The sequence below is a fragment of the Leptidea sinapis genome, chromosome 8, assembly GCF_905404315.1.
Source record: "Leptidea sinapis chromosome 8, ilLepSina1.1, whole genome shotgun sequence".
NCBI lineage: Eukaryota > Metazoa > Arthropoda > Insecta > Lepidoptera > Pieridae > Leptidea > Leptidea sinapis.
Window position 1 is genome coordinate 4,988,832 of NC_066272.1, and position 19,841 is coordinate 5,008,672.

Genomic DNA, 19,841 nt, shown 5'->3' on the forward strand with positions numbered 1-19,841 from the left:
TTGGGGGTGACTATTGATAGCAAACTAACGTTTATTGCACAAGTTAATAAAGTAGTTACCACATCCGCACGAATGTTAGGATTTCTAAAGCGAAACTCGAATTGTTTCTGCTCCAAAACGAAAACAATTCTATATATGAAAATTTAATATATGTTCACAAAAATCGTCACCTTTTTGCTCTTAATAGTGATTTTCATTATTATAACACTAGAAATAAGGGATTGCTTGTAACTAATTCTAGTAGGCTTCATAAGATACATAATAGCTTTAAGGGTAAATGTATACACTTCTACAATAAAGTCCCAGCCACTGTTCAGGAATTATCAATAAATAAATTTAAATGTTTTATAAAAAATGACTCTGTCGTAAATCCTATTACTCCACTGCTGAATATCTAAATGATCAGACAGCCTGGGACTAGATTGTGATTATTTTATAGCGATAGAAATGACTGTACAATATTGTATATTTTTTTATTGAAAAGAGCGCAAAAAAAAGAATGCTGGGAGAGATTCTTGCGCCGCTTCATCTCTCTCAGAGCGCCATTTGTTTCCGAAGCGGTAGTAGTATCTAGCAGTATAAGAAATGAGATCAAAAAGAATTCTAAAGGAATCAATTTTGAGAAAACAAATGCCTTTTATGCCTTTTTATAACGCTCTAGTGCACAGTCATATCGAATATAGTAGCATTATATGGAATCCCCTATATACGATCCAATCGCAACGCATCGAGAGTACCTATCCAAAGAGCATTCACACGACACCTTGCATACATTAGTACTTACTGAATTCTCTCATAGACACCCGTACCATCAGCGCCTCAGGAAATTTAATATGATTTCATTGCTCGATTGGAGATCTCTTGCCGGAGTAATATTTTTGTACAAACTCTTAAATGGTCAAATACAATGTTGTAACCTCTTACAGAATATTAACCTTGCTGTCCCATATTTATTCCCAAGGTTCAAAATCAAGAGAATCTTCCAAGTTCCTTCTGTAAAAACCAACCTGGGAGTTCAGGCACCTCTCGCTCGAATTAGCTTTTAATAATCTGAAGCTGTCCCAATATACCCGATAAGTCATTCTTATCGCCTTATACTGGGACACGTGAATAGCAATTTCCATACAAACTTCTAGCTCTGGTAAGCTATACGTCGTCCCATTGACAGACAGCGTGTACGGATAAGGTGAGTTACCATCGATAAGTTTATTGGGACAGAAAAGTCAATGATAGCTACGATTTTTATTTCAAGTAACAGATAGACTGAATATTGGGAACGGCCGTAACTATATTGGACATAGCTATGGATAGATAAGATCTTGTCATTAAACGGTGACAGCAATGTATCCGTATGTTAAACTAAGGTTAGATAGGTTATTGAAAACGGCCGGTAATGATCTAGGATCAAATAACCGCAGTTGCGGTGTAAATCCAACATTTTTAAGTACAATTAGTAGGTATATCATAATATATTTTTTTATGTTAGAGGACAAACGAGCGTACGGGTCACCTAATGTTACGTGATCACCGCCGCCCACATTCTCGTCCAACACCAGAGGAATCAAAGGAGCGTTGCCGGCCTTTAGTAGGAAGGAACGTAAATACCCCAATAACGTACAAAACCATAATAAAAAATATCATTTATTGGTGGTATATTCAACACAACGCGATGGATCTGTCGGGAAATATTCTTGGCACTTCGTCATGAGTCTCTTCAGAGCTTGAATATACTTTCGTTGTGTTTCATCGTTCATGACGTGGGCTACATTCTTCGAGAAGATCTTTTCTCGTCCCGTTCGGGCGTGTATACCGACCATAGTCACACCGATCGGCCACGGGGCATTGCCTATTGCCATTTGGAGGTACGCGTCACTAGCCTGAAATTGAGAAGAAAGAGTTGAACAAAGCAAACAGAATTTTGTAACGAGGCGGTACTCGAACGGTCAGCTCAGTTGGTTAGAGCACCGGCACGGAACGCCGGAGGTCGTGGGTTCGAATCCCTCATCGTTCATAAAATTTCAAATATCCGAATAAACAATCACAAGAATGTAAAATTTTAATAAAGCCAAAAACAAATATTTTTATTAAATTAGGTTTAGAGAAACACTTTTGAACAGAATCAACAAAATTCTACAATATCACCTTTAATACCATTTGTATACACATAGCCATACAATCTTATATTAATTAATAATAAAATTTAGTTAAAGTAAAAGTCAAAACAATAAAAACTAAACATATAAGACTGGAAAATAGAATTATTTTTTATTTATTGCTGAGAATTCAATTTATAATCACAATACAAGTTTTATTAAGATAAAAAAATGCATTTATATTTGGAACAGAAGTTATGGCCAGACAATATCAACAGAGTTCGCGATGATAGGTGTAATGTTCATCGTTTGCTCACGAGTGAAACAAATAATCTTTACTATGTAGCACTACACCCGGACACGTCCACACGCAACCAATAGCCGATTAAAACTGGCCTTCCGCTGTGCATTCGTTATATAGCACTCAACGTCACACGGTTAATGTCACTGTCGATGTCGTGACAGTGACAATGATAGTTAACACATACTCTGTTAAGACTAGATGTAGTCAGTACACTACAATAGGATCCACCTTACATCCCAAGCAGTGTCCACTTATGAGCATGATATTGGCCAGCCATCGCTTCCCACTCAATATGAATTACACTCGACTTTTGATCAATGACAAAAACCGATTACTTTACCATTATGTAATTCCTCTCCAGTAGATGCCTAGTGATTTCCATAAGACTATCACAAATATCTTCCGGCAAATTCTTCTTTTTCAATTTCCTTGTCAGCGGTTTCAGATATACTTGTGTTTGTGTGTATGTAGCCCTAGCCATTTTATGTTTCGTAGAGGTTTTCTCTTGTGCTGTTGCGGAATTAAGTTGTTGTCCCCACAGCTTTAAGAGAAACTGTAATATAAAGACAAGATTTTTTTTTAATTCGTGTTTTGTGTTGTATGCATCAACAGTGACACTTGTTAAATAAATATTTCAAACAAAATTATCACTTCACACTATACTTTATAATAAATTGATTAATTTTTGATTTTTGGTTGAGTATTTCAGTTAAAACAAAAAAGAAAATATTTGCTTTTTCAGGCGAATTAATTTGTTTTATTGACTACTAGCGCTTGCATGGAAAATATAATGTAATTTACAATAGCCAGCTTCCAATAAGCTAAATAGTTAAACGTTTAAAGAGATTCGTTCCGTCATAGATCAACCCTGCTGTCCTTAATAATAAACTTTAATGGCTGATTCAACCAATTATCTACGAAATATGTGTATTAATATTTAATTAACTTAAATTTAGAGAGAATTGAATTTGGTATGGTTAGAGGGAGAAACAATATCGACAGTACTCCTCCCACTCTTGATAATAACTGTCAAGTATTTATAACAAGTACTAAACTTCAATAATACTTCTTAATTAAAACATATAAGACTTTTTTTCTAAACAAGCGATTATTTTAAATATTATAACATTATAAATAGCAATCAATAAAGATAAACCGTTCGTTGGGATTACAAAATATTTTTAATTTGAATATACATATTTATATTTAAAAAATTAATATATTTATATTTAAAACAACAATTTGGTCGTTTCTTTTCAATTAAACAACAACCACGGATCAATTATTATAGCTCGCATACCGATATCATTATTACAAACGAGCGGTTCAGACGCCGCGGTTAATAGCATCCAACGCAACGACTGTGTTTGTATTACATATAAGTGAGTGTTTATTGCCTCTTAGTTATCCGTTCACTTGTATTATATCAATATCCTATAGGTGTGTGTAGCTATGGATAGATCTTCAAAAATTATGTTGAAGTTTCTAATATCAGTTTTTCTAAACTGAATAGATTGCGCGAGAGACACTTCCAAAGTGGTAAAATGCGTGTCCCTCCCTGTAATTTCTAAAATACATACATACATAAACTCACGTCTTGTTCCCGTCGGGGTAGGCAGTGACAATAGAATGCCATTTGCCTATCCTTACAAACCTCACGCGCTTCCTCTACATTAATTACTCTTTTCATACATGCTCGCCGGTTGCGGTCCCCAATTTGGTCGACGAATGTTCTACGAAGTCTCCCGCGACCGACTTGCCCACACACATTTGCCTTATACACACACTACGCAGTGATCGCCTCTCAACTGCGTTAATTCTGCTTTTATGCTTCTTCTGCCATACCCAACTCTCACTTCCATACATTAACGTGGCGACAAGCACTCCATTATGTACAGCCATTCGCGCTTCTATTGGCACAGTCCATTCACACAGTTTCCCGCAGTCACTCTCCTTTCAATATCACCTTCATATCTTCCGTCTCTTGTAAACTTCTAAAATAAGAAATAGATAAAACTAAAAAAAATATATGATGTACATTACCATGCATACTTCCACTGTAAATGGGTTTGAACTTGATCTAGTAAGTAGGTTTTTCTTAATACGTCATAAATCGTAAACCGCAATTTACCTTTCATTCAATGTTTACTTGCTGCTATGGAACCCTTCGTGCGCGAGTTCGAATCGCACTTGGCCGCTTTTCCATTTTTATTATATCATTGAATACAGTCATATATTGGGACTGTATCTTTTATATGTAAATCGTGAAAATGACAACCATTTTTATTATTGTATTAAGTACTATGTTATTATTTCATATATTTATTATGAGAGACACCTTTGTAATTCTTCAGACCCCTTCTACTGACGGCGGAGGCTATATATATATATTTTATTATTATATATACTTATATATCTAATATATAAAATTCTCGTGTCATGGTGTTAAACATTGAACTCCTCCGTAACGGCTTGACCGATTCACATGAAATTTTGGGTGCATATTGGGTAGGTCTGAGAATCGGACAACATCTATTTTTCATCCCCCTAAATGTTAAGGGTTGTCCACACGAATTTTTTTTTTTATTTTTTTTTTAATTTGTTTGATTATGAGTCAGCATTAAAAAATACATACAACTTCAAATTTTCACCGATATACGATCAACAGTTACTTTTGTATCGCGATTTTAATATCGGAAATACAACGCTTGCTGGGTCAGCTAGTAATATATATATAGTATAATATTTAATATTAATTAATATGGAGAATATCAATATTATGTAGATCAATATTGATATACATATTAATCGGCTCACAAATATTTGACTAATATCCAGTAATAGGTACGGTAGAGTGGACGATACATTGAATCAAACCGATGTATTGTTTATTTTTCAACATAGAGTACACATCGATGTTTTTTTTATTCGATGCATCGAAAAGGCAAACAAACAATTGGCTTCAAAGAAACTGGGCGTCATTAATGGAGCACGACAATACTTCAAGCCGGCCCACATTTAGCGCTGTACAAAGCGCAGGTCGTTTTTTTTTCGATTTTTTTATTCATGTCCACCACTAACGTTATCATATGCGTAAACTAATATATTCAATAATATGGTTACCCAAAAGTTACCCCAATATAACACCTCTACAGTAACATACATCACTAGCGAGTAGCCTGCTTGTCACCATTTATACCAATTACTAAATACTAACTAATAACTCACGTCTCACTCTACAAGTTTCAGACTGCAACGCTATTTTGTAATGAACATAAGTGATATTATAATATCACTGTCCAAAAATACGTATATTAATTTTACAAGTCATTGCAGAAAAAATAATATAACTTCTATTATAATCGTAATAAATATAATCAGAGAGGTGTTAAGTATAGGTAACGCCATCTATGTTCCGCATTCAATATCTTTATCGCGTGATTCGTGAAGATAAATAATTCAATGGTAGAGCCATTGAACTCATGTGTGTAAGCAGCTAAGCGATAACATATTTAAAGAAGAACATAGATGGCGCTAGGAATAGTTAACACTGCCCTGAATACACTTTTTTTTTTTTATTTGAATAGGAGGACAAACGAGCGTACGGGTCACCTGTTGTTACGTGATCACCGCCGCCCACAATCTCTTGCAACACCAGAGTAGTCACAGGAGCGTTGCCGGCCTTTAAACTTTTTACGATTACAATAGTAGTACTTTTTTTTTATTAGTCTAGTATAATATGACATAATAAAGTAAATTGTATTGACGGGTGGTCGTCGACGTCGACTTACTTAAACTAGATCATTGATCATTCGGTTTATTACGTCACGTCGATTGTCAACTAGTAGAGATATGAGAGATTTATGGAAAATAATTTTTTATGTAAAAATAGAAATTTCTGTATTCGTGAACAATATGCGCACATCATAAAAACTCAATTGCCTAAACACTCCTTAAGAAGTATATAATTGTACTAGTGGACCCAACAGACGTTGTCCTGTCGGAAATTTCGGACACACGTCTTAAATTTGAAAAATCGGTCCATCCGTTGGGAGGAGTCCACTTAAATACACATGAGCAGGATAATTATATTATATCGACGGAATTGAGAATCTAAACCAATCTCAAATTCACTGCAACACACAAAAAAATCATCAAAATCGGTCCAGCCGTTTAGGAGGTAGTTCAATTGTGAATCTAAACCATTCTCGAATCCTTTTGAATACACACAGAAAGTTTCATTAGAATCGGTCCAGCCGTCTAGGAGGAGTTCAGTGACATACAAATGCACACAAGAAATATATATATAAAGACTAGCTGACCCTACAGACATTGTTCTGTATATAATAAATAAAATAATGTTTTTTTATGAATTTGTCAATAGTATAGTATAACATCAAGAATTGCTTTGTAAAAATGCACCCTGTTGTTATAATGAAATTGTTTCACAGCAGAAATGTCAAACTGTTGCGTTAATAAATTCGACGGAGGACGCATCAAAGGAAAAACAAATTTTTTGTTTTATTTAATTCCGAGCATTTTCCTATTTATTCACCTTTTAAACCTTCCCTGTACTTCCACAAATAATTGAAGAAAAAAATTAGCCAAATCGGTCCAGCCGTTCTCGAGTTTTAGCGAGACTAACAAACAGCAATTCATTATTATATATATAGATATATAGAAAAAGGGAGGAAAACCATACCTGGAGTAATGTCATGATGACATTCATGTCATGATTTCTATCCCCCTGACCTATTGTTTTTGCCATTTCTTGGATAGCATCATATGTTATTGAGTCATCCAATGCATCTTCTTTTTGCTGTTTCTCTATATCTGTCTGCATTATAAATAACCATTATTAAAACTAGTTTCACCATGTTAGCCAATAATAAATATTATATTCTCATCACACATAGACACATTTATTTTCTCAAAATTGATTCCTTTAGAATTCTTTTTGATGTCATTTCTAATAACTGCTAGATACTACTACCGCTTCGGAAACAAATGGCGCTCTGAGAGAGAAGAAGCGGCGCAAGAAACTCTCCCAGCATTCTTTTTTTGCGCTCTTTTCAATAAAAATATACAATATTGTACAATCATTTCTATCGCTATAAAATAATCACAATCTAGTCCCAGGCTGTTCGATCATTTAGATATTATGTGGTTGATTTTTTTACAATCGTTAATTAATGCAAATATAGAACATGACTAAATATCCTTATTATAGTGTCAGCAAGCTTCCGTAAAACCATAAATTTTGAAATTTGAGTATAGCTGTCTTGGAGTCTATAGGGATGAACAATAAATTATTAACTGCAGCAAATTTTAATTGTTTATTAATATTGAGGTATTTTGTTATAGATACCTTCTAAGTGTTGTGCTGCAGGCTTTATGCAAGTATTATTCTCACAGAATTCCATCAAACGGGTATAGTTACATCAACCGTGTTGATAGATTGAGAAATACATACTGAGAAAAAATATAATATCATAGATACTATTACATAATCAAAATTTAAATTAACTTTTAATATATGAAGTGTTGGTGTTGCAATAGGCTGAACAATTGTCTCTCATCAAGGAGAAAGAACCCCTGGTTGTACAATAGCGCACAGTATTTTTGATACTACAAACAGACACATCATTTACCTGTGTTCCTAAAGCTAAAAATTCATCTAAATAAGCTTGATCTACTTTGTCCATAGCCTCTTGGAAGTCATTTCGAAGACCCTGAAAAAATAATATCAGCATGTTAATAATACCAATAATAATTTAGTTATGATGAAACCTTGCTAATAAATTCAGGTTTTATTTGTTTTTCTTTCTTTTAGTGGGAGTTTTTTACCAGTAGGAAGCTCCTTTGGACCGGTAGCCGGCTAGATTATGGGTACCACAATGGCGTCTATTTCTGCCGTGAAGCAGTAATGTGTAAGCATTACTGTGTTTCGGTCTGAAGGGCGCCGTACCTAGTGAACAAATGAGACTTAACATTTTATGTCTCAAGGAGACGAGCGCAGTTGTAGTGCCGCTCAGAATTTTTGCGGGTCTTTCAAGAATCCTGAGCGGCACTACATTGTAATGGGCAGGGCGTATCAATTACCATCAGCTGAAAGTAATGTTCGTCTCATCCCTTATTTTTATTAAAATAAAGTCTTTTACGAAACTATAATAGCCCTTCTGTTCCGGGAAACTCTGATCGCCCGGTATGCCTCAGAGCAGCATTCTGTGAATGTATATTATTTTACGTGTAGCAATATGTTGCTTATAATTAGGATGATTGTATTGAAACAAGCTTATAACTATAGACCATGCAAAATAAACCATCTTATAAACAAAATATGGGACAGAACTTGGTGAGGGAGTAGGGTGCTGTACAGCAAACTCTGTTTTGGTGTATCTGAATAATCTAGTGCCCTGGGTCACTGCAAATTTGTAAAGGATAGTATATAATTATATAGTATTTCTGTGGGCATTAAACTCTTTACTAGGCAGTAGTTAAATGTTCCAGGAGAGGACAGGTTGTACTACAAAGCTGTGGAATGAGCTTCCTTGTACGGTGTTTCCCGGACGATATGACATGGGTACCTTCAAAAAAAGCGCGTACACCTTCCTTAAAGGCCGGCAACGCTCCTGTGACTCCTTTGGTGTTGCAAGAGATTGTGGGCGGCGGTGATCACTTAACAACAGGTGACCTGTACGCTCATTTGTCCTCCTATTCCATAAAAAAAAAAAGGTTGACACAGACCAGGTATCTTTGGGATGTATAATAAAACATCCAAAAGAAATTTAATTGAACTTTAAGCATACAGAGTTGTGGTAGGCTTCTGTACTCATACAAAATTATTAAGTTTGATTATGAGTTATTTTCAATAAGAATTATTTATGTTGTCTACGGTCCACTCATGACCCTATTTTACTACTCTGTGCTAACCTAAGATTTGTTTGTACGGCTAGATTAGAACGTAGTGTCAATATTCTCTGGGGATTTGCTCTGCTGTGAAGAATAAAGATGGTGCCCGTTATTTAAGTTATTTTCATTTATTAAACTTAAAAATTTTACCTTATTAGCTTCTGGTTCTTGTATCTCAATTCTCCTTAATCTCCTAAATGATTGCAATTCACTTTCTCCAAATAATGTAATGGGGTGACATCGTTCTCTCAGCCTTTTTATAACTTCGGCTCTCGGTAGACATAAATTATCATTTTGCTCTGATTCATTTTCGTGTTTCTCATCTAAACAAAACAAACTTATGATTGAAGAACAATTACAGGACATTGAACTAAATAAAATAATTTATATTTATGTGTGCAAAAGAATATGGCGATGCTTGGTATTAAATTTATACGAATAGAATTTCATTATAATTGTAACTTTTATAAATTAAAACAAAAATGCCAGTAATATTTAGATAGATTTGTATTTGATTTATAACAAAAAATACAATTATTTTCTTTGTTCTACATTCAATTAAAACATATTATAATTTTTTTTATGGAATAGGAGGACAAATGAATGTACGGGTCACCTGTTGTTAAGTGATCACCGCCGCCCACAATCTCTTGCAACACCAGAGAAATCACAGGAGTGTTGCCGGCCTTTAAGGAAGGTGTACACACTTTTTTTGAAATGTACCCATGTCATATGTCATATCGCCCAAAAACACCACACAAGGAAGTTCATACCACAGCTTTGTAGTACGTGGAAGAAAGCTCTTTGTAAACCGCACTGTGGTACTTGTAAACTGTATAATTGTTATTATTGTGTACCATTAAGAGAAACATTTAGAGAAATAAACATTTTGACTGTTGCATCTCTCTATATTCTTTAAAATGTTCTTTAAGTTCATAAGCACATTAAGTAATTTGCTAGTAACTGTGACAATCATAATGTTAACACAAGGAACAAACATAAACTTGTTATGCCTACTACTTGGTTGAGTTGAGTTAGTAAGTCTTTTAATTGGGTGATGTATATGCTTTTACAATATGATGCCAGAAAATATACAAAACAAATGTGTTACAAAACTTAAAAGAATTAAAAAAAAATGTTTGTGTAGGAAAGGTTATTATAACATAAATGATTTTCTTTATTACCACCACAGAGTGGGAACTAAGCAGACTTAATTATAAATGTCTATTGTATGACATAACATTGTAATCCATATTTTTATAAAAAAAAATCCTGCTGAGTTTCTTGTCCCATTCTTCTCAGGTCTAAGGCAGTCTATTTTGAATGGGTGGTAGTTTTTGATGTTCAATAAGTGATTTTAAATAAAAATATTTGAATTTGTATATCTGTTATTGCAGTTATTGCTCAGACTGTTCATGCTCCTCTTAGTCAACTTGAGCAACTTTAGCCAAATGCTGAACATGATAGCTTGTTGTCATAGGCACTAAAAAAGTTTTCAGTGCACATAAAGAAGTTTTAACTTCAAAAATTGTATCAAGGTACAATTAAGTTGGTATACAGAACCAAGCACTCATTCACAATTCTTTTATGTGTTTTTGATGGGATTGTTTGATGACAGAGTCAACCAATTTAAAAAAAAACACATCACTGACTATTTATCATGAGCCACTCATACCCTCATCTTGCCTCTATTAAGGTAACTTTTTCTAAACCCAACTGTTAATTGCTCCATTACAACATAGCAGGAGTCAAATCTTAAAATTATTGTTAAGATATGCTCTAAACATGAATAATAAGTAAATATTTAAAATTAAACATAGACATCTGTACCTGAAGATCTAACAGCATCATTTCCTTTTTCGATTTCCTTTGGGCCATACTTCTTAAAATATTCTTCTTTCTCCTTAGCCAACAGTTCCCCACGTTTAAAATATTTTTTGGATGCATCCTATAAACATAAAAGATTGGTACCTGTAAAACCTTCTATTTCTGGCATTTTTTAATGCGAAGCAATGAAATAACTTACAAGAATGTTTCTCTCCTCTAACAGTTTTCTTTTCTTTGCTATTTCTGCTTTCAAAATATCCATTTTGGTCAAATCATAGCACTATATGATGATCTTAAAATACTGCTACCACAAGTACCTACATTCGACTCTTATCTTTTAATCTACAATTTCATTTATGTATATTTTATTTTTTTATATTCGTTGTTATTGGATAAAAAATCCAGTTGCTGGAGTTGTGTTTACTTTAATCTTGAAATGAGAAAAAAGCGATTCACTCGATTGTATGAAACGTGCAGTCATTGACAGATGACGGCTATAATCTTGTAAAAAAAGAAGATAGCGGAAATCCACCACGTTTTAAGCAACTGTTCGCTTTCAAACTTAGCCGGATTATACTTCGTGGGAAATCGCGTTACTGTAATTACTACCTACCTACTATTTCAAACATAAGTCAAAGGACTGCACGTTTCATACTAAAGTAAATTACGCTCTTTTAATACGTACTATTTCCATCTTAGACCAAGTATAGTAACTAGACATTGGTTTGGCGTGCCCAACATGGGATAGATAATATCCTATATAATATATAGGTACAATAGGTACATAATGTAACACAAGTATTTTTTCACTATCACTTTTACATCGTAAAACACAACATCGCAACATATTTCCTTCGATGTTGAATAAATAGTGGATATTTCACACGTTTCACAATAATAGCTATTTTTATGGACACAAATGAAGATTGTTTAGCACACCGGGTGTGCTGACCTTGAAAAATCCGGCTCGCATGGCGAAACAAAAAATGTAATCACTCTATCTCATTCAGTCACATAAGACTCGCATAAGTTTTTGTTTTTCTCGTGAGTTAGACGGAAGCTAATTAGTCGAGTTACTATACTTGGTCTATGATTTCCATCCTCTTTGCGTAACACAGAGTAGATAGAGATGGATGGAGCTTAACGTGTTTTTACCAAAAAGTAATAATAAAAATTGGAAAATCCAAAAGTGCACGCCTCAGACGCTCATGCTATATTTTTTTTATAAAGTTTAAATTTCGAAATACACCTTCGTTTTTTAAAAAAAACGAGAAGGCCTACCATTATAATTTTCGAAAGGAACCTTCTCTGCTAAATTCTGAAAATTGTGAAAAAAAAATTACTTAAGTCGTTTCGTCAAGTCGTTCTCGAGATATCCGTATCAGGATAATTCATTAGTGTCTCAGCTTTATATTGATGTGCTTTTATAACGTGTAAGAGTAATAGAAAAAAAATTATTAAAGAGTGGCAATCGTGTGACCTTGACAGGTCGGTTATAAAGTACAACCTCGCCGCTTCGCGTTCGTGGCGTGCAATATTATTATTGCATATAATATTGACTCTACAGAAGGAGCGTCGGTAACTTCATGACAAATAGAAAGGACAAGTGTTGTCGTAATCAAAATAAATGTAAAGTAAAACAAGGGGCAACCAAAATATTGCCATAACAAATATATAGTTTTACCCAAGTTATAGGGCAATGCTTTTATTTTAGATCCTAAGTTATTAAATTTTCTTAAAATAAAATACAGGAGGTATAAATTATTAGTATTAATAAATTACAACGGTATTTTTGTACAGAATATGTAAATGAGAACGAAATTTGTACGTTTTCCTGTGATTGATAATAAAGCAAGGAACATGATGTAATGATGTTGGACAATGTACACATTGCGCACAAAATAATCTATTTCAGGTTTTCTTTAGATCCAATTACAGATTTATGGGAACCTGCAAGAATTTGTTCAGTCCACTTTTATGCGACAAAATGTTCACAAAAATAAAAACAAACGACTCCTTGAAGATTGACTGTTCCAATTTATTCATGTAAGTGCTTTATTGTTGTTTAAATTTTTATTGTTGCATCACAGTGATCCTATAACTTAAAATTAAATAAATAAATTAATTAGAAATTAAAAGTTAAATAAATTAATTGTAAATTTGTAGTTATTGTGAATTCTTGCTGTCATTAAGTACGTACCTACATTTTCTTTTGTTCGTAAACTCAGACATAGAAACATAGAGTCTAGAGCGGAAAGCTTGCAACTGTAGCTGTACCTACAACCAATAATATCAATTAATACAAATGTCTAATACCTAACTTGTAACGTAGCATTATAGATCGTAGAAATAGTAATCGTGCATAATAACTGTAATAAGCGTATGCCGAAAGATTCGTTCTGACAAGAACATTTTATTTTATATAACGTAGTATTAGCTCTGATAAGAACATTTTATTTTGTATAACGTAATATTAGCTCTGATAAGAACCATTTCATAATGCTGTACATCAACTCATAGAATCATACAGATCACCAGTTTAGTTATCGCAGTGAAGTTTCAAGCATCGTACTATACCGTGTGCTTGTGGGAAGGAGAGAGAATGAAAATGAAGATGAAATGAAGATGAAAGATGAAAAGGTGATAAGAACACACTAGCCGGCGAGTGTGGTGATGTTTAGTGTAATGTATGTAAGTGTGTATGTATGTGTTTATGATTGTATGTTTGTTTGTATGTATGTTTGTTTGTATGTATGTAAGTAGTGTAAATGTTAGTGTGCATGTATGTTTGTGTCTGTTTGTGGAGTGTGTTCGTGATTGTGTAAGTGGTCTATGTCAGTCCGTCAGTCAGTCCGTGTGTGAGTGAGTGTAGTGAAGCGATTAGGGCTAACGTCTCGTCGGGTATCAAAACAATGTGTGGTGTATCTAGGGTGCGGGACGCTGACCATCGTCAGAGTGACGAGTGCCAGTGGTTTGCGGTGGTTGACCGCGCCTACGCCTGTGAAGGCGGTGTGTGCGTGTCTGTGTCGGTGTTTGTGTGGGTGTCGCGTTCGCGATGGTGATGTCGTCATCCGGGTCTACCGTTACGTGTCTGGGACGTCTAATTGGGTTGAGACTATGGTGAAACCGCATGCCTTCCTAACCAAGATGTTGGGATGTCCTTGTCAAAGAAACGTCGCGAGATCTCTTTAAAGTGTTGAGCTATCGTCGGAAGCTCTAGGTCGCGGTGAAGGTCAACGTTTCGGATGAACCACGGGGCTCCGGTTGCCATGCGCGTGAATTTATTTTGAACTACTTGCAAACGACGTAAGTAGCTCGGTCGGGTGTGCGCGAAATCGACGCTTGGGTATGACAGTATGGGCCGTACGATGGTTTTGTACAGCGTCACTTTGTGTTTGAGCGGAAGTTTGCTTCGCCCACACACTAGTGGATAAAGGCGACTGAGGACAAATCGGGCTCTATTGCATACCGTATCAATATGTTTCTTGAAGTTCATATAGCTGTTGAACGTGACTCCTAAGTATTTGTAATCCTTCACCCACGGTATGGGTGTTTCATACAGTTTAATAACGTCGGTCGGTTGTTTTTTAGCGCGGATGCTATTCGCGTTACCGAAGAGTACCGCTGCACTCTTGGTGGGGTTCACTTCAATCCGCCGTTTTCTGAACCAGTTGCCTAGTTCATCGATGGCGGCTTGAAGCACTTTAATGTTCTTGCTCAAGGTTGAGTGGTTGGAGCCAAAGTAGAGTGCCGTGTCGTCAGCGTACTGAGCGATCTGGACACTCGGAAACTTGGGAATGTCGCTCGTGAAGAGCGAGAAAAGAGTGGAAGAGAGGACCGAACCCTGTGGCACGCCAGACCTGATGGGTCTGGGTGAGGATAGGGTGCCCTCTACTCGATATCGGAAGGAGCGATCAGTAAGGTAGGCTCGAATGATGCGCACGAGCCTGTCTGGCACTCCCAGTTGATACAGCTTGAATACTAAGCCGTTGTGTTATACCTTGTCGAAGGCCTTCGCGACATCGAAAAACACGGCTGCCGTGGTATCGCAGCTAATAAACCACACTCACCTACTTCACATCGTAATAACAAACACATATTTGTTCATCAAGACTTACATTCATGCAGTCATGTATTTATTAGAATAGATTCAGTAAAACCACCATTACAAACACCATATGAAGGACCGTACCGTGTTATCAAACGAAGCGGTAAAGTTTATACCATTCAGTTACCAGGTCGACAAACAAACATATCAATCGACCGTTTAAAACCTGCATATTTATTAAATGAAACTGAAGAAAACAATACATTATATTCATTACCTTTACCTGTACAAGTTACCCAAAACCTTACCGATACCATACCTAACAAACATACCACCAATACCCAAAATACCACGTTACCGGACCCTACGAACAACTTGACGTCCCAGCCTATCAAAATGTCAAGGACAGGCCGACTGATCAAGTTGCCGGTGCGTTTCACTTGAAGGGGACTCCTGTAGCTGTACCTACAACCAATAATATCAATTAATACAAATGTCTAATACCTAACTTGTAACGTAGCATTACAGATCGTAGAAATAGTAATCGTGCATAATAACTGTAATAAGCGTATGCCGAAAGATTCGTTCTGACAAGAACATTTTATTTTATGTAACGTAGTATTAGCTCTGATAAGAACATTTTATTTTGTATAACGTAATATTAGCTCTGATAAGAACCATTTCATAATGCTGTACATCAACTCATAGAATCATACAGATCACCAGTTTAGTCATCGAGTGAAGTTTCAAGCATCGTACTTTCTCTCGACGATCGCAGATATACTCACGTGATCAGTCATATGCTCCGCGTTACACAACCGCACAGCAAGGCCGAGCGTTCTCGAATGAAGCGTCGGGACTCGGGTTTTTTTTTTTTTTTTTTTTGAGAGGAGGAAATACTGTTACGTATTTACGCCCCGGAAAGGGGCGTAATATGTCGGACTCGAGTGTCCGCGTAAGCGGACACCCCATACCGACTAAAACCTCCTCTGTGCTGTTAGCAGCCCTGGCTTTCACAGCGAAGTAGGACGTGGGCCCTGGAGGCCGCAAAGACTACGCAACAACAGTCGCGGGGCGTCTCCTAAGGAGACTCGAACCTCAGACCGGCTGTGTGCTTGTGGGAAGGAGAGAGAATGAAAATGAAGATGAAATGAAGATGATACGAGCACACTCGCCGGCGAGTGTGGTGATGTTTTGTGTAATGTATGTAAGTGTGTGTGTATGTGTTTATGATTGTATGTATGTGTGTTTGTATGTATGTACGTAGTGTAAATGTTTGTGTGCATGTATGTTTGTGTTTGTGTCTGTTTGTGGAGTGTGTTTGTGATTGTGTAAGTGGTGTATGTCAGTCCGTCAGTCAGTCCGTGTGTGAGTGAGTGTAGTGAAGCGATTACAGGACGAGGACTAACGTCTCGTCGGGTATCAAAAGAATGTGTGGTGTATCTAGGGTGCGGGCCGCTGGCCATCGTCAGAGTGACGAGTGCCAGTGGTTTGCGGTGGTTGACCGCGCCTACGCCTGCGAAGGCGGTGTGTGCGTGTCTGTGTCGGTGTTTGTGTGGGTGTCGCGTTCGCGATGGTGATGTCGTCATCCGGGTCTACCGTTACGTGTCTGGGACGTCTTATTGGGTTGAGACTATGGTGAAGGGGGGTGTACCCGCATGCCTTCCTAACCAAGATGTTGGGATGGTTAGGCGCCTTGTCAAAGAAGCGTCGCGAGATCTCTTTAAAGTGTTGAGCTATTGTCGGAAGCTCTAGGTCGCGGTGAAGGTCAACGTTTCGGATGAACCACGAGGCTCCGGTTGCCATGCGCGTGAATTTATTTTGAACTACTTGCAAACGACGTAAGTAGCTCGGTCGGGTGTGCGCGAAACCGACGCTTGCGTATGACAGTATGGGCCGTACGATGGTTTTGTACAGCGTCACTTTGTGTTTGAGCGGAAGTTTGCTTCGCCCACACACTAGTGGATAAAGGCGACTGAGGACAAATCGGGCTCTGTTGCATACCGTATCAATATGTTTCTTGAAGTTCATATTGCTGTTGAACGTGACTCCTAAGTATTTGTAATCCTTCACCCACGGTATGGGTGTTTCATACAGTTTAATAACGTCGGTCGGTTGTTTTTTAGCGCGGATGCTATTCGCGTTACCGAAGAGTACCGCTGCACTCTTGGTGGGGTTCACTTCAATCCGCCATTTTCTGAACCAGTTGCCTAGTTCATCGACGGCGGCTTGAAGCACTTTAATGTTCTTGCTCAGGGTTGAGCGGTTGGAGCCGAAGTAGAGTGCCGTGTCGTCAGCGTACTGAGCGAGCTGGACACTCGGAAACTTGGGAATGTCGCTCGTGAAGAGCGAGAAAAGAGTGGGAGAGAGGACCGAACACTGTGGCACGCCAGACCTGATGGGTCTGGGTGAGGATAGGGTGCCCTCTACTCGATATCGGAAGGAGCGATCGGTAAGGTAGGCTCGAATGATGCGCACGAGCCTGTCTGGCACTCCCAGTTGATACAGCTTGAATACTAAGCCGTTGTGCCATACCTTGTCGAAGGCCTTCGCGACATCGAAAAACACGGCTGCCGTGGTAGCGTGAAATTGACGCCGTATGAGAATGTACTCGGTGAGTCGGTGAGCCTGCTGGGGACACGAGTGAGCGGTTCTGAATCCGAACTGTATGTCGGGTATCAGGTTAAGCTCCGCGATGTAATGATTAAGACGCGCGAGAATTAATCTTTCGTAAAGTTTCCCGATCGAGTTAATTAAGCTAATAGGCCTATAGCTACTCGGATTAGCTTTAGGTTTATTGGGTTTTGGGATACCGATAACAATGGAATCCTTCCATTGTTCGGGGAACGCGCTATTAGACAATAGAATATTAAAAATGGTAACCAATAAAGTAATAAGAGTCGAGGGTAGGATTTTAAGAACCCTATTGTTTATAGAATCGGGCCCCGGGGCCTTTTTGGAGTGAAGCTCCTTAATGATTAGCTTCACCTCTTCGTAAGAGGTGGGTTTTATTACATCGCCTGAAGGGCTCAGAGCGGAGCGACGTTCAACTTCATGATCAACTTCGTTAACGTGTGTCGGGTCGGCTGCTGCATTTGGAGAGCACTGACTCTCGAGACTATCGGCGAGGCATTCAGCATTCTCATCGTCATCGATCGCCGGCTGCAGTCCCGGTCTGTCCAAAGGAGGCATGACAGTGGGCGGCTCCTGTTTGAACGCGCGAGGCAGCTTCCAGAAAGCCACATGTGATGGCTTAAGGTTGCCGAGCAAGCGGTCCCAACGTTCGCCGCGGAGTTCCGCGATACGTTCCCGTACCACCCGCTGTAGGTAGCGGAGGTGGCGCCTATTCTCGACCGACGGATACCTGTCGTAAAGTCTAGTGGCTCTGTGCTTCTGTGTGAGTAAGTTCCTGACCTCTGGAGGCAGGTTTAGGCGATGCGGTTGCATCGTCGGAACCTGCCTGGAGCAGGCCTTGATCCTATTCTGTATATGTGACGTCACATGAGAGATAGCACTGTGAGCCGTGTCGACCGAGTCGATGACGTCCGGTATACGGTCAAGGTCGTCGGACTTGATAGACTCGAGATACTTTTCCAGCCATTGCCAGTCGATCACTGTTTTCGTCGGTGGTTGAAAGTTAACCGGTGGGCCTAGATTTAGGACGACGGGCCGGTGGTCTGACTCTAATTCGTGAAAAACCTCGATTGAATTTACATTGAGCGTTACGTTTTTAAGTAACGCAACGTCTAGAATGTCGGGTCGGTGCGCGACGTTATCCGGATAACGTGTTGGTTCGTCGGGTGCTATTACTGAAAAGTTCAGCGTGTCTGTGAGAGAGTCTAATAAAATTCCGTTTCTATTTGTGGCTCTACTGTTCCAGCTGGAGTGTTTGGCGTTAAGATCGCCGCCAACTATGACTGCGGCCCCGTGGCCGAGTAATGCTTCTATATCTGTGTCTAATATTTGTTTGTTCGGCGGAAGATAAGCTGAAATAACAGTGATCGGCTGGTGATTCGCCATACTGACCCGGATGGCAGAGGCCTCGATGTTAGTGAGAACCGGAGGATCTATAGGTATACAGTGTAGAGACCTTTTAAAATAAATGAGGGTGCCGCCCATACGGGTGGTGCGATCATTCCTAACTAAGTTATAATTAGCGATACGCGGATCGCGTATACGTGGTTTTAGAAATGTCTCTTGCACTAAGAATAGGTCTAATTGATGTTCGTGAGCGAACTCCTTCACCAAGTCTAGTTGAGGCTTAAGGCCTTGGGCGTTAAAATACGCTATACGGAGCGTATGTGGTTTAACCCGTCCGCTTACGTGATTAGGCATCGCGAATGTTGTTTTTATACTTTAGCCCTATATCGGTGAGGGCACGGAATATTTTGCCGTTGTCTGCCATAACTTGCAGGAGCGACGGCGGGTCTTCCCGGACAGCATCGAGCCTGCTGGCCAGGGCTGTTATTTCATCAATGTCGAACATCTCTGACAGTTCGAACATGAACGCAAAGGTGCTGCCACCTTTGTTACCTGTTGCCGCGGACGCGGGCGCCGGTGGCCTCGGTCGCGGGACCGACGCCGCCGGGCGGGACGCTAGCGGAGGCCGGAGGGGCGCGGGGGCCGCGAGAGTGGCCTCTGTGGCAGCGTTGGCAGC

At 38.4% G+C, this 19,841-nt stretch overlaps 1 protein-coding gene across 1 annotated transcript; it reads right to left on the minus strand.

The window, feature by feature from the left end:
- Positions 1-1,625: 1,625 nt before the first annotated feature.
- On the minus strand, positions 1,626-11,592 carry LOC126965802 (pre-mRNA-splicing factor 18). The gene is made up of 7 exons (XM_050809575.1): positions 11,336-11,592; positions 11,140-11,257; positions 9,460-9,632; positions 8,049-8,129; positions 7,100-7,234; positions 2,738-2,950; positions 1,626-1,877 (listed from the first exon to the last, which is right to left on the minus strand). Exons 1-7 carry the CDS (start codon positions 11,396-11,398, stop codon positions 1,638-1,640), a joined length of 1,023 nt encoding a protein of 340 aa, XP_050665532.1. The 5' UTR covers positions 11,399-11,592; the 3' UTR covers positions 1,626-1,637.
- Between the last annotated feature and the right edge of the window lie 8,249 nt (positions 11,593-19,841).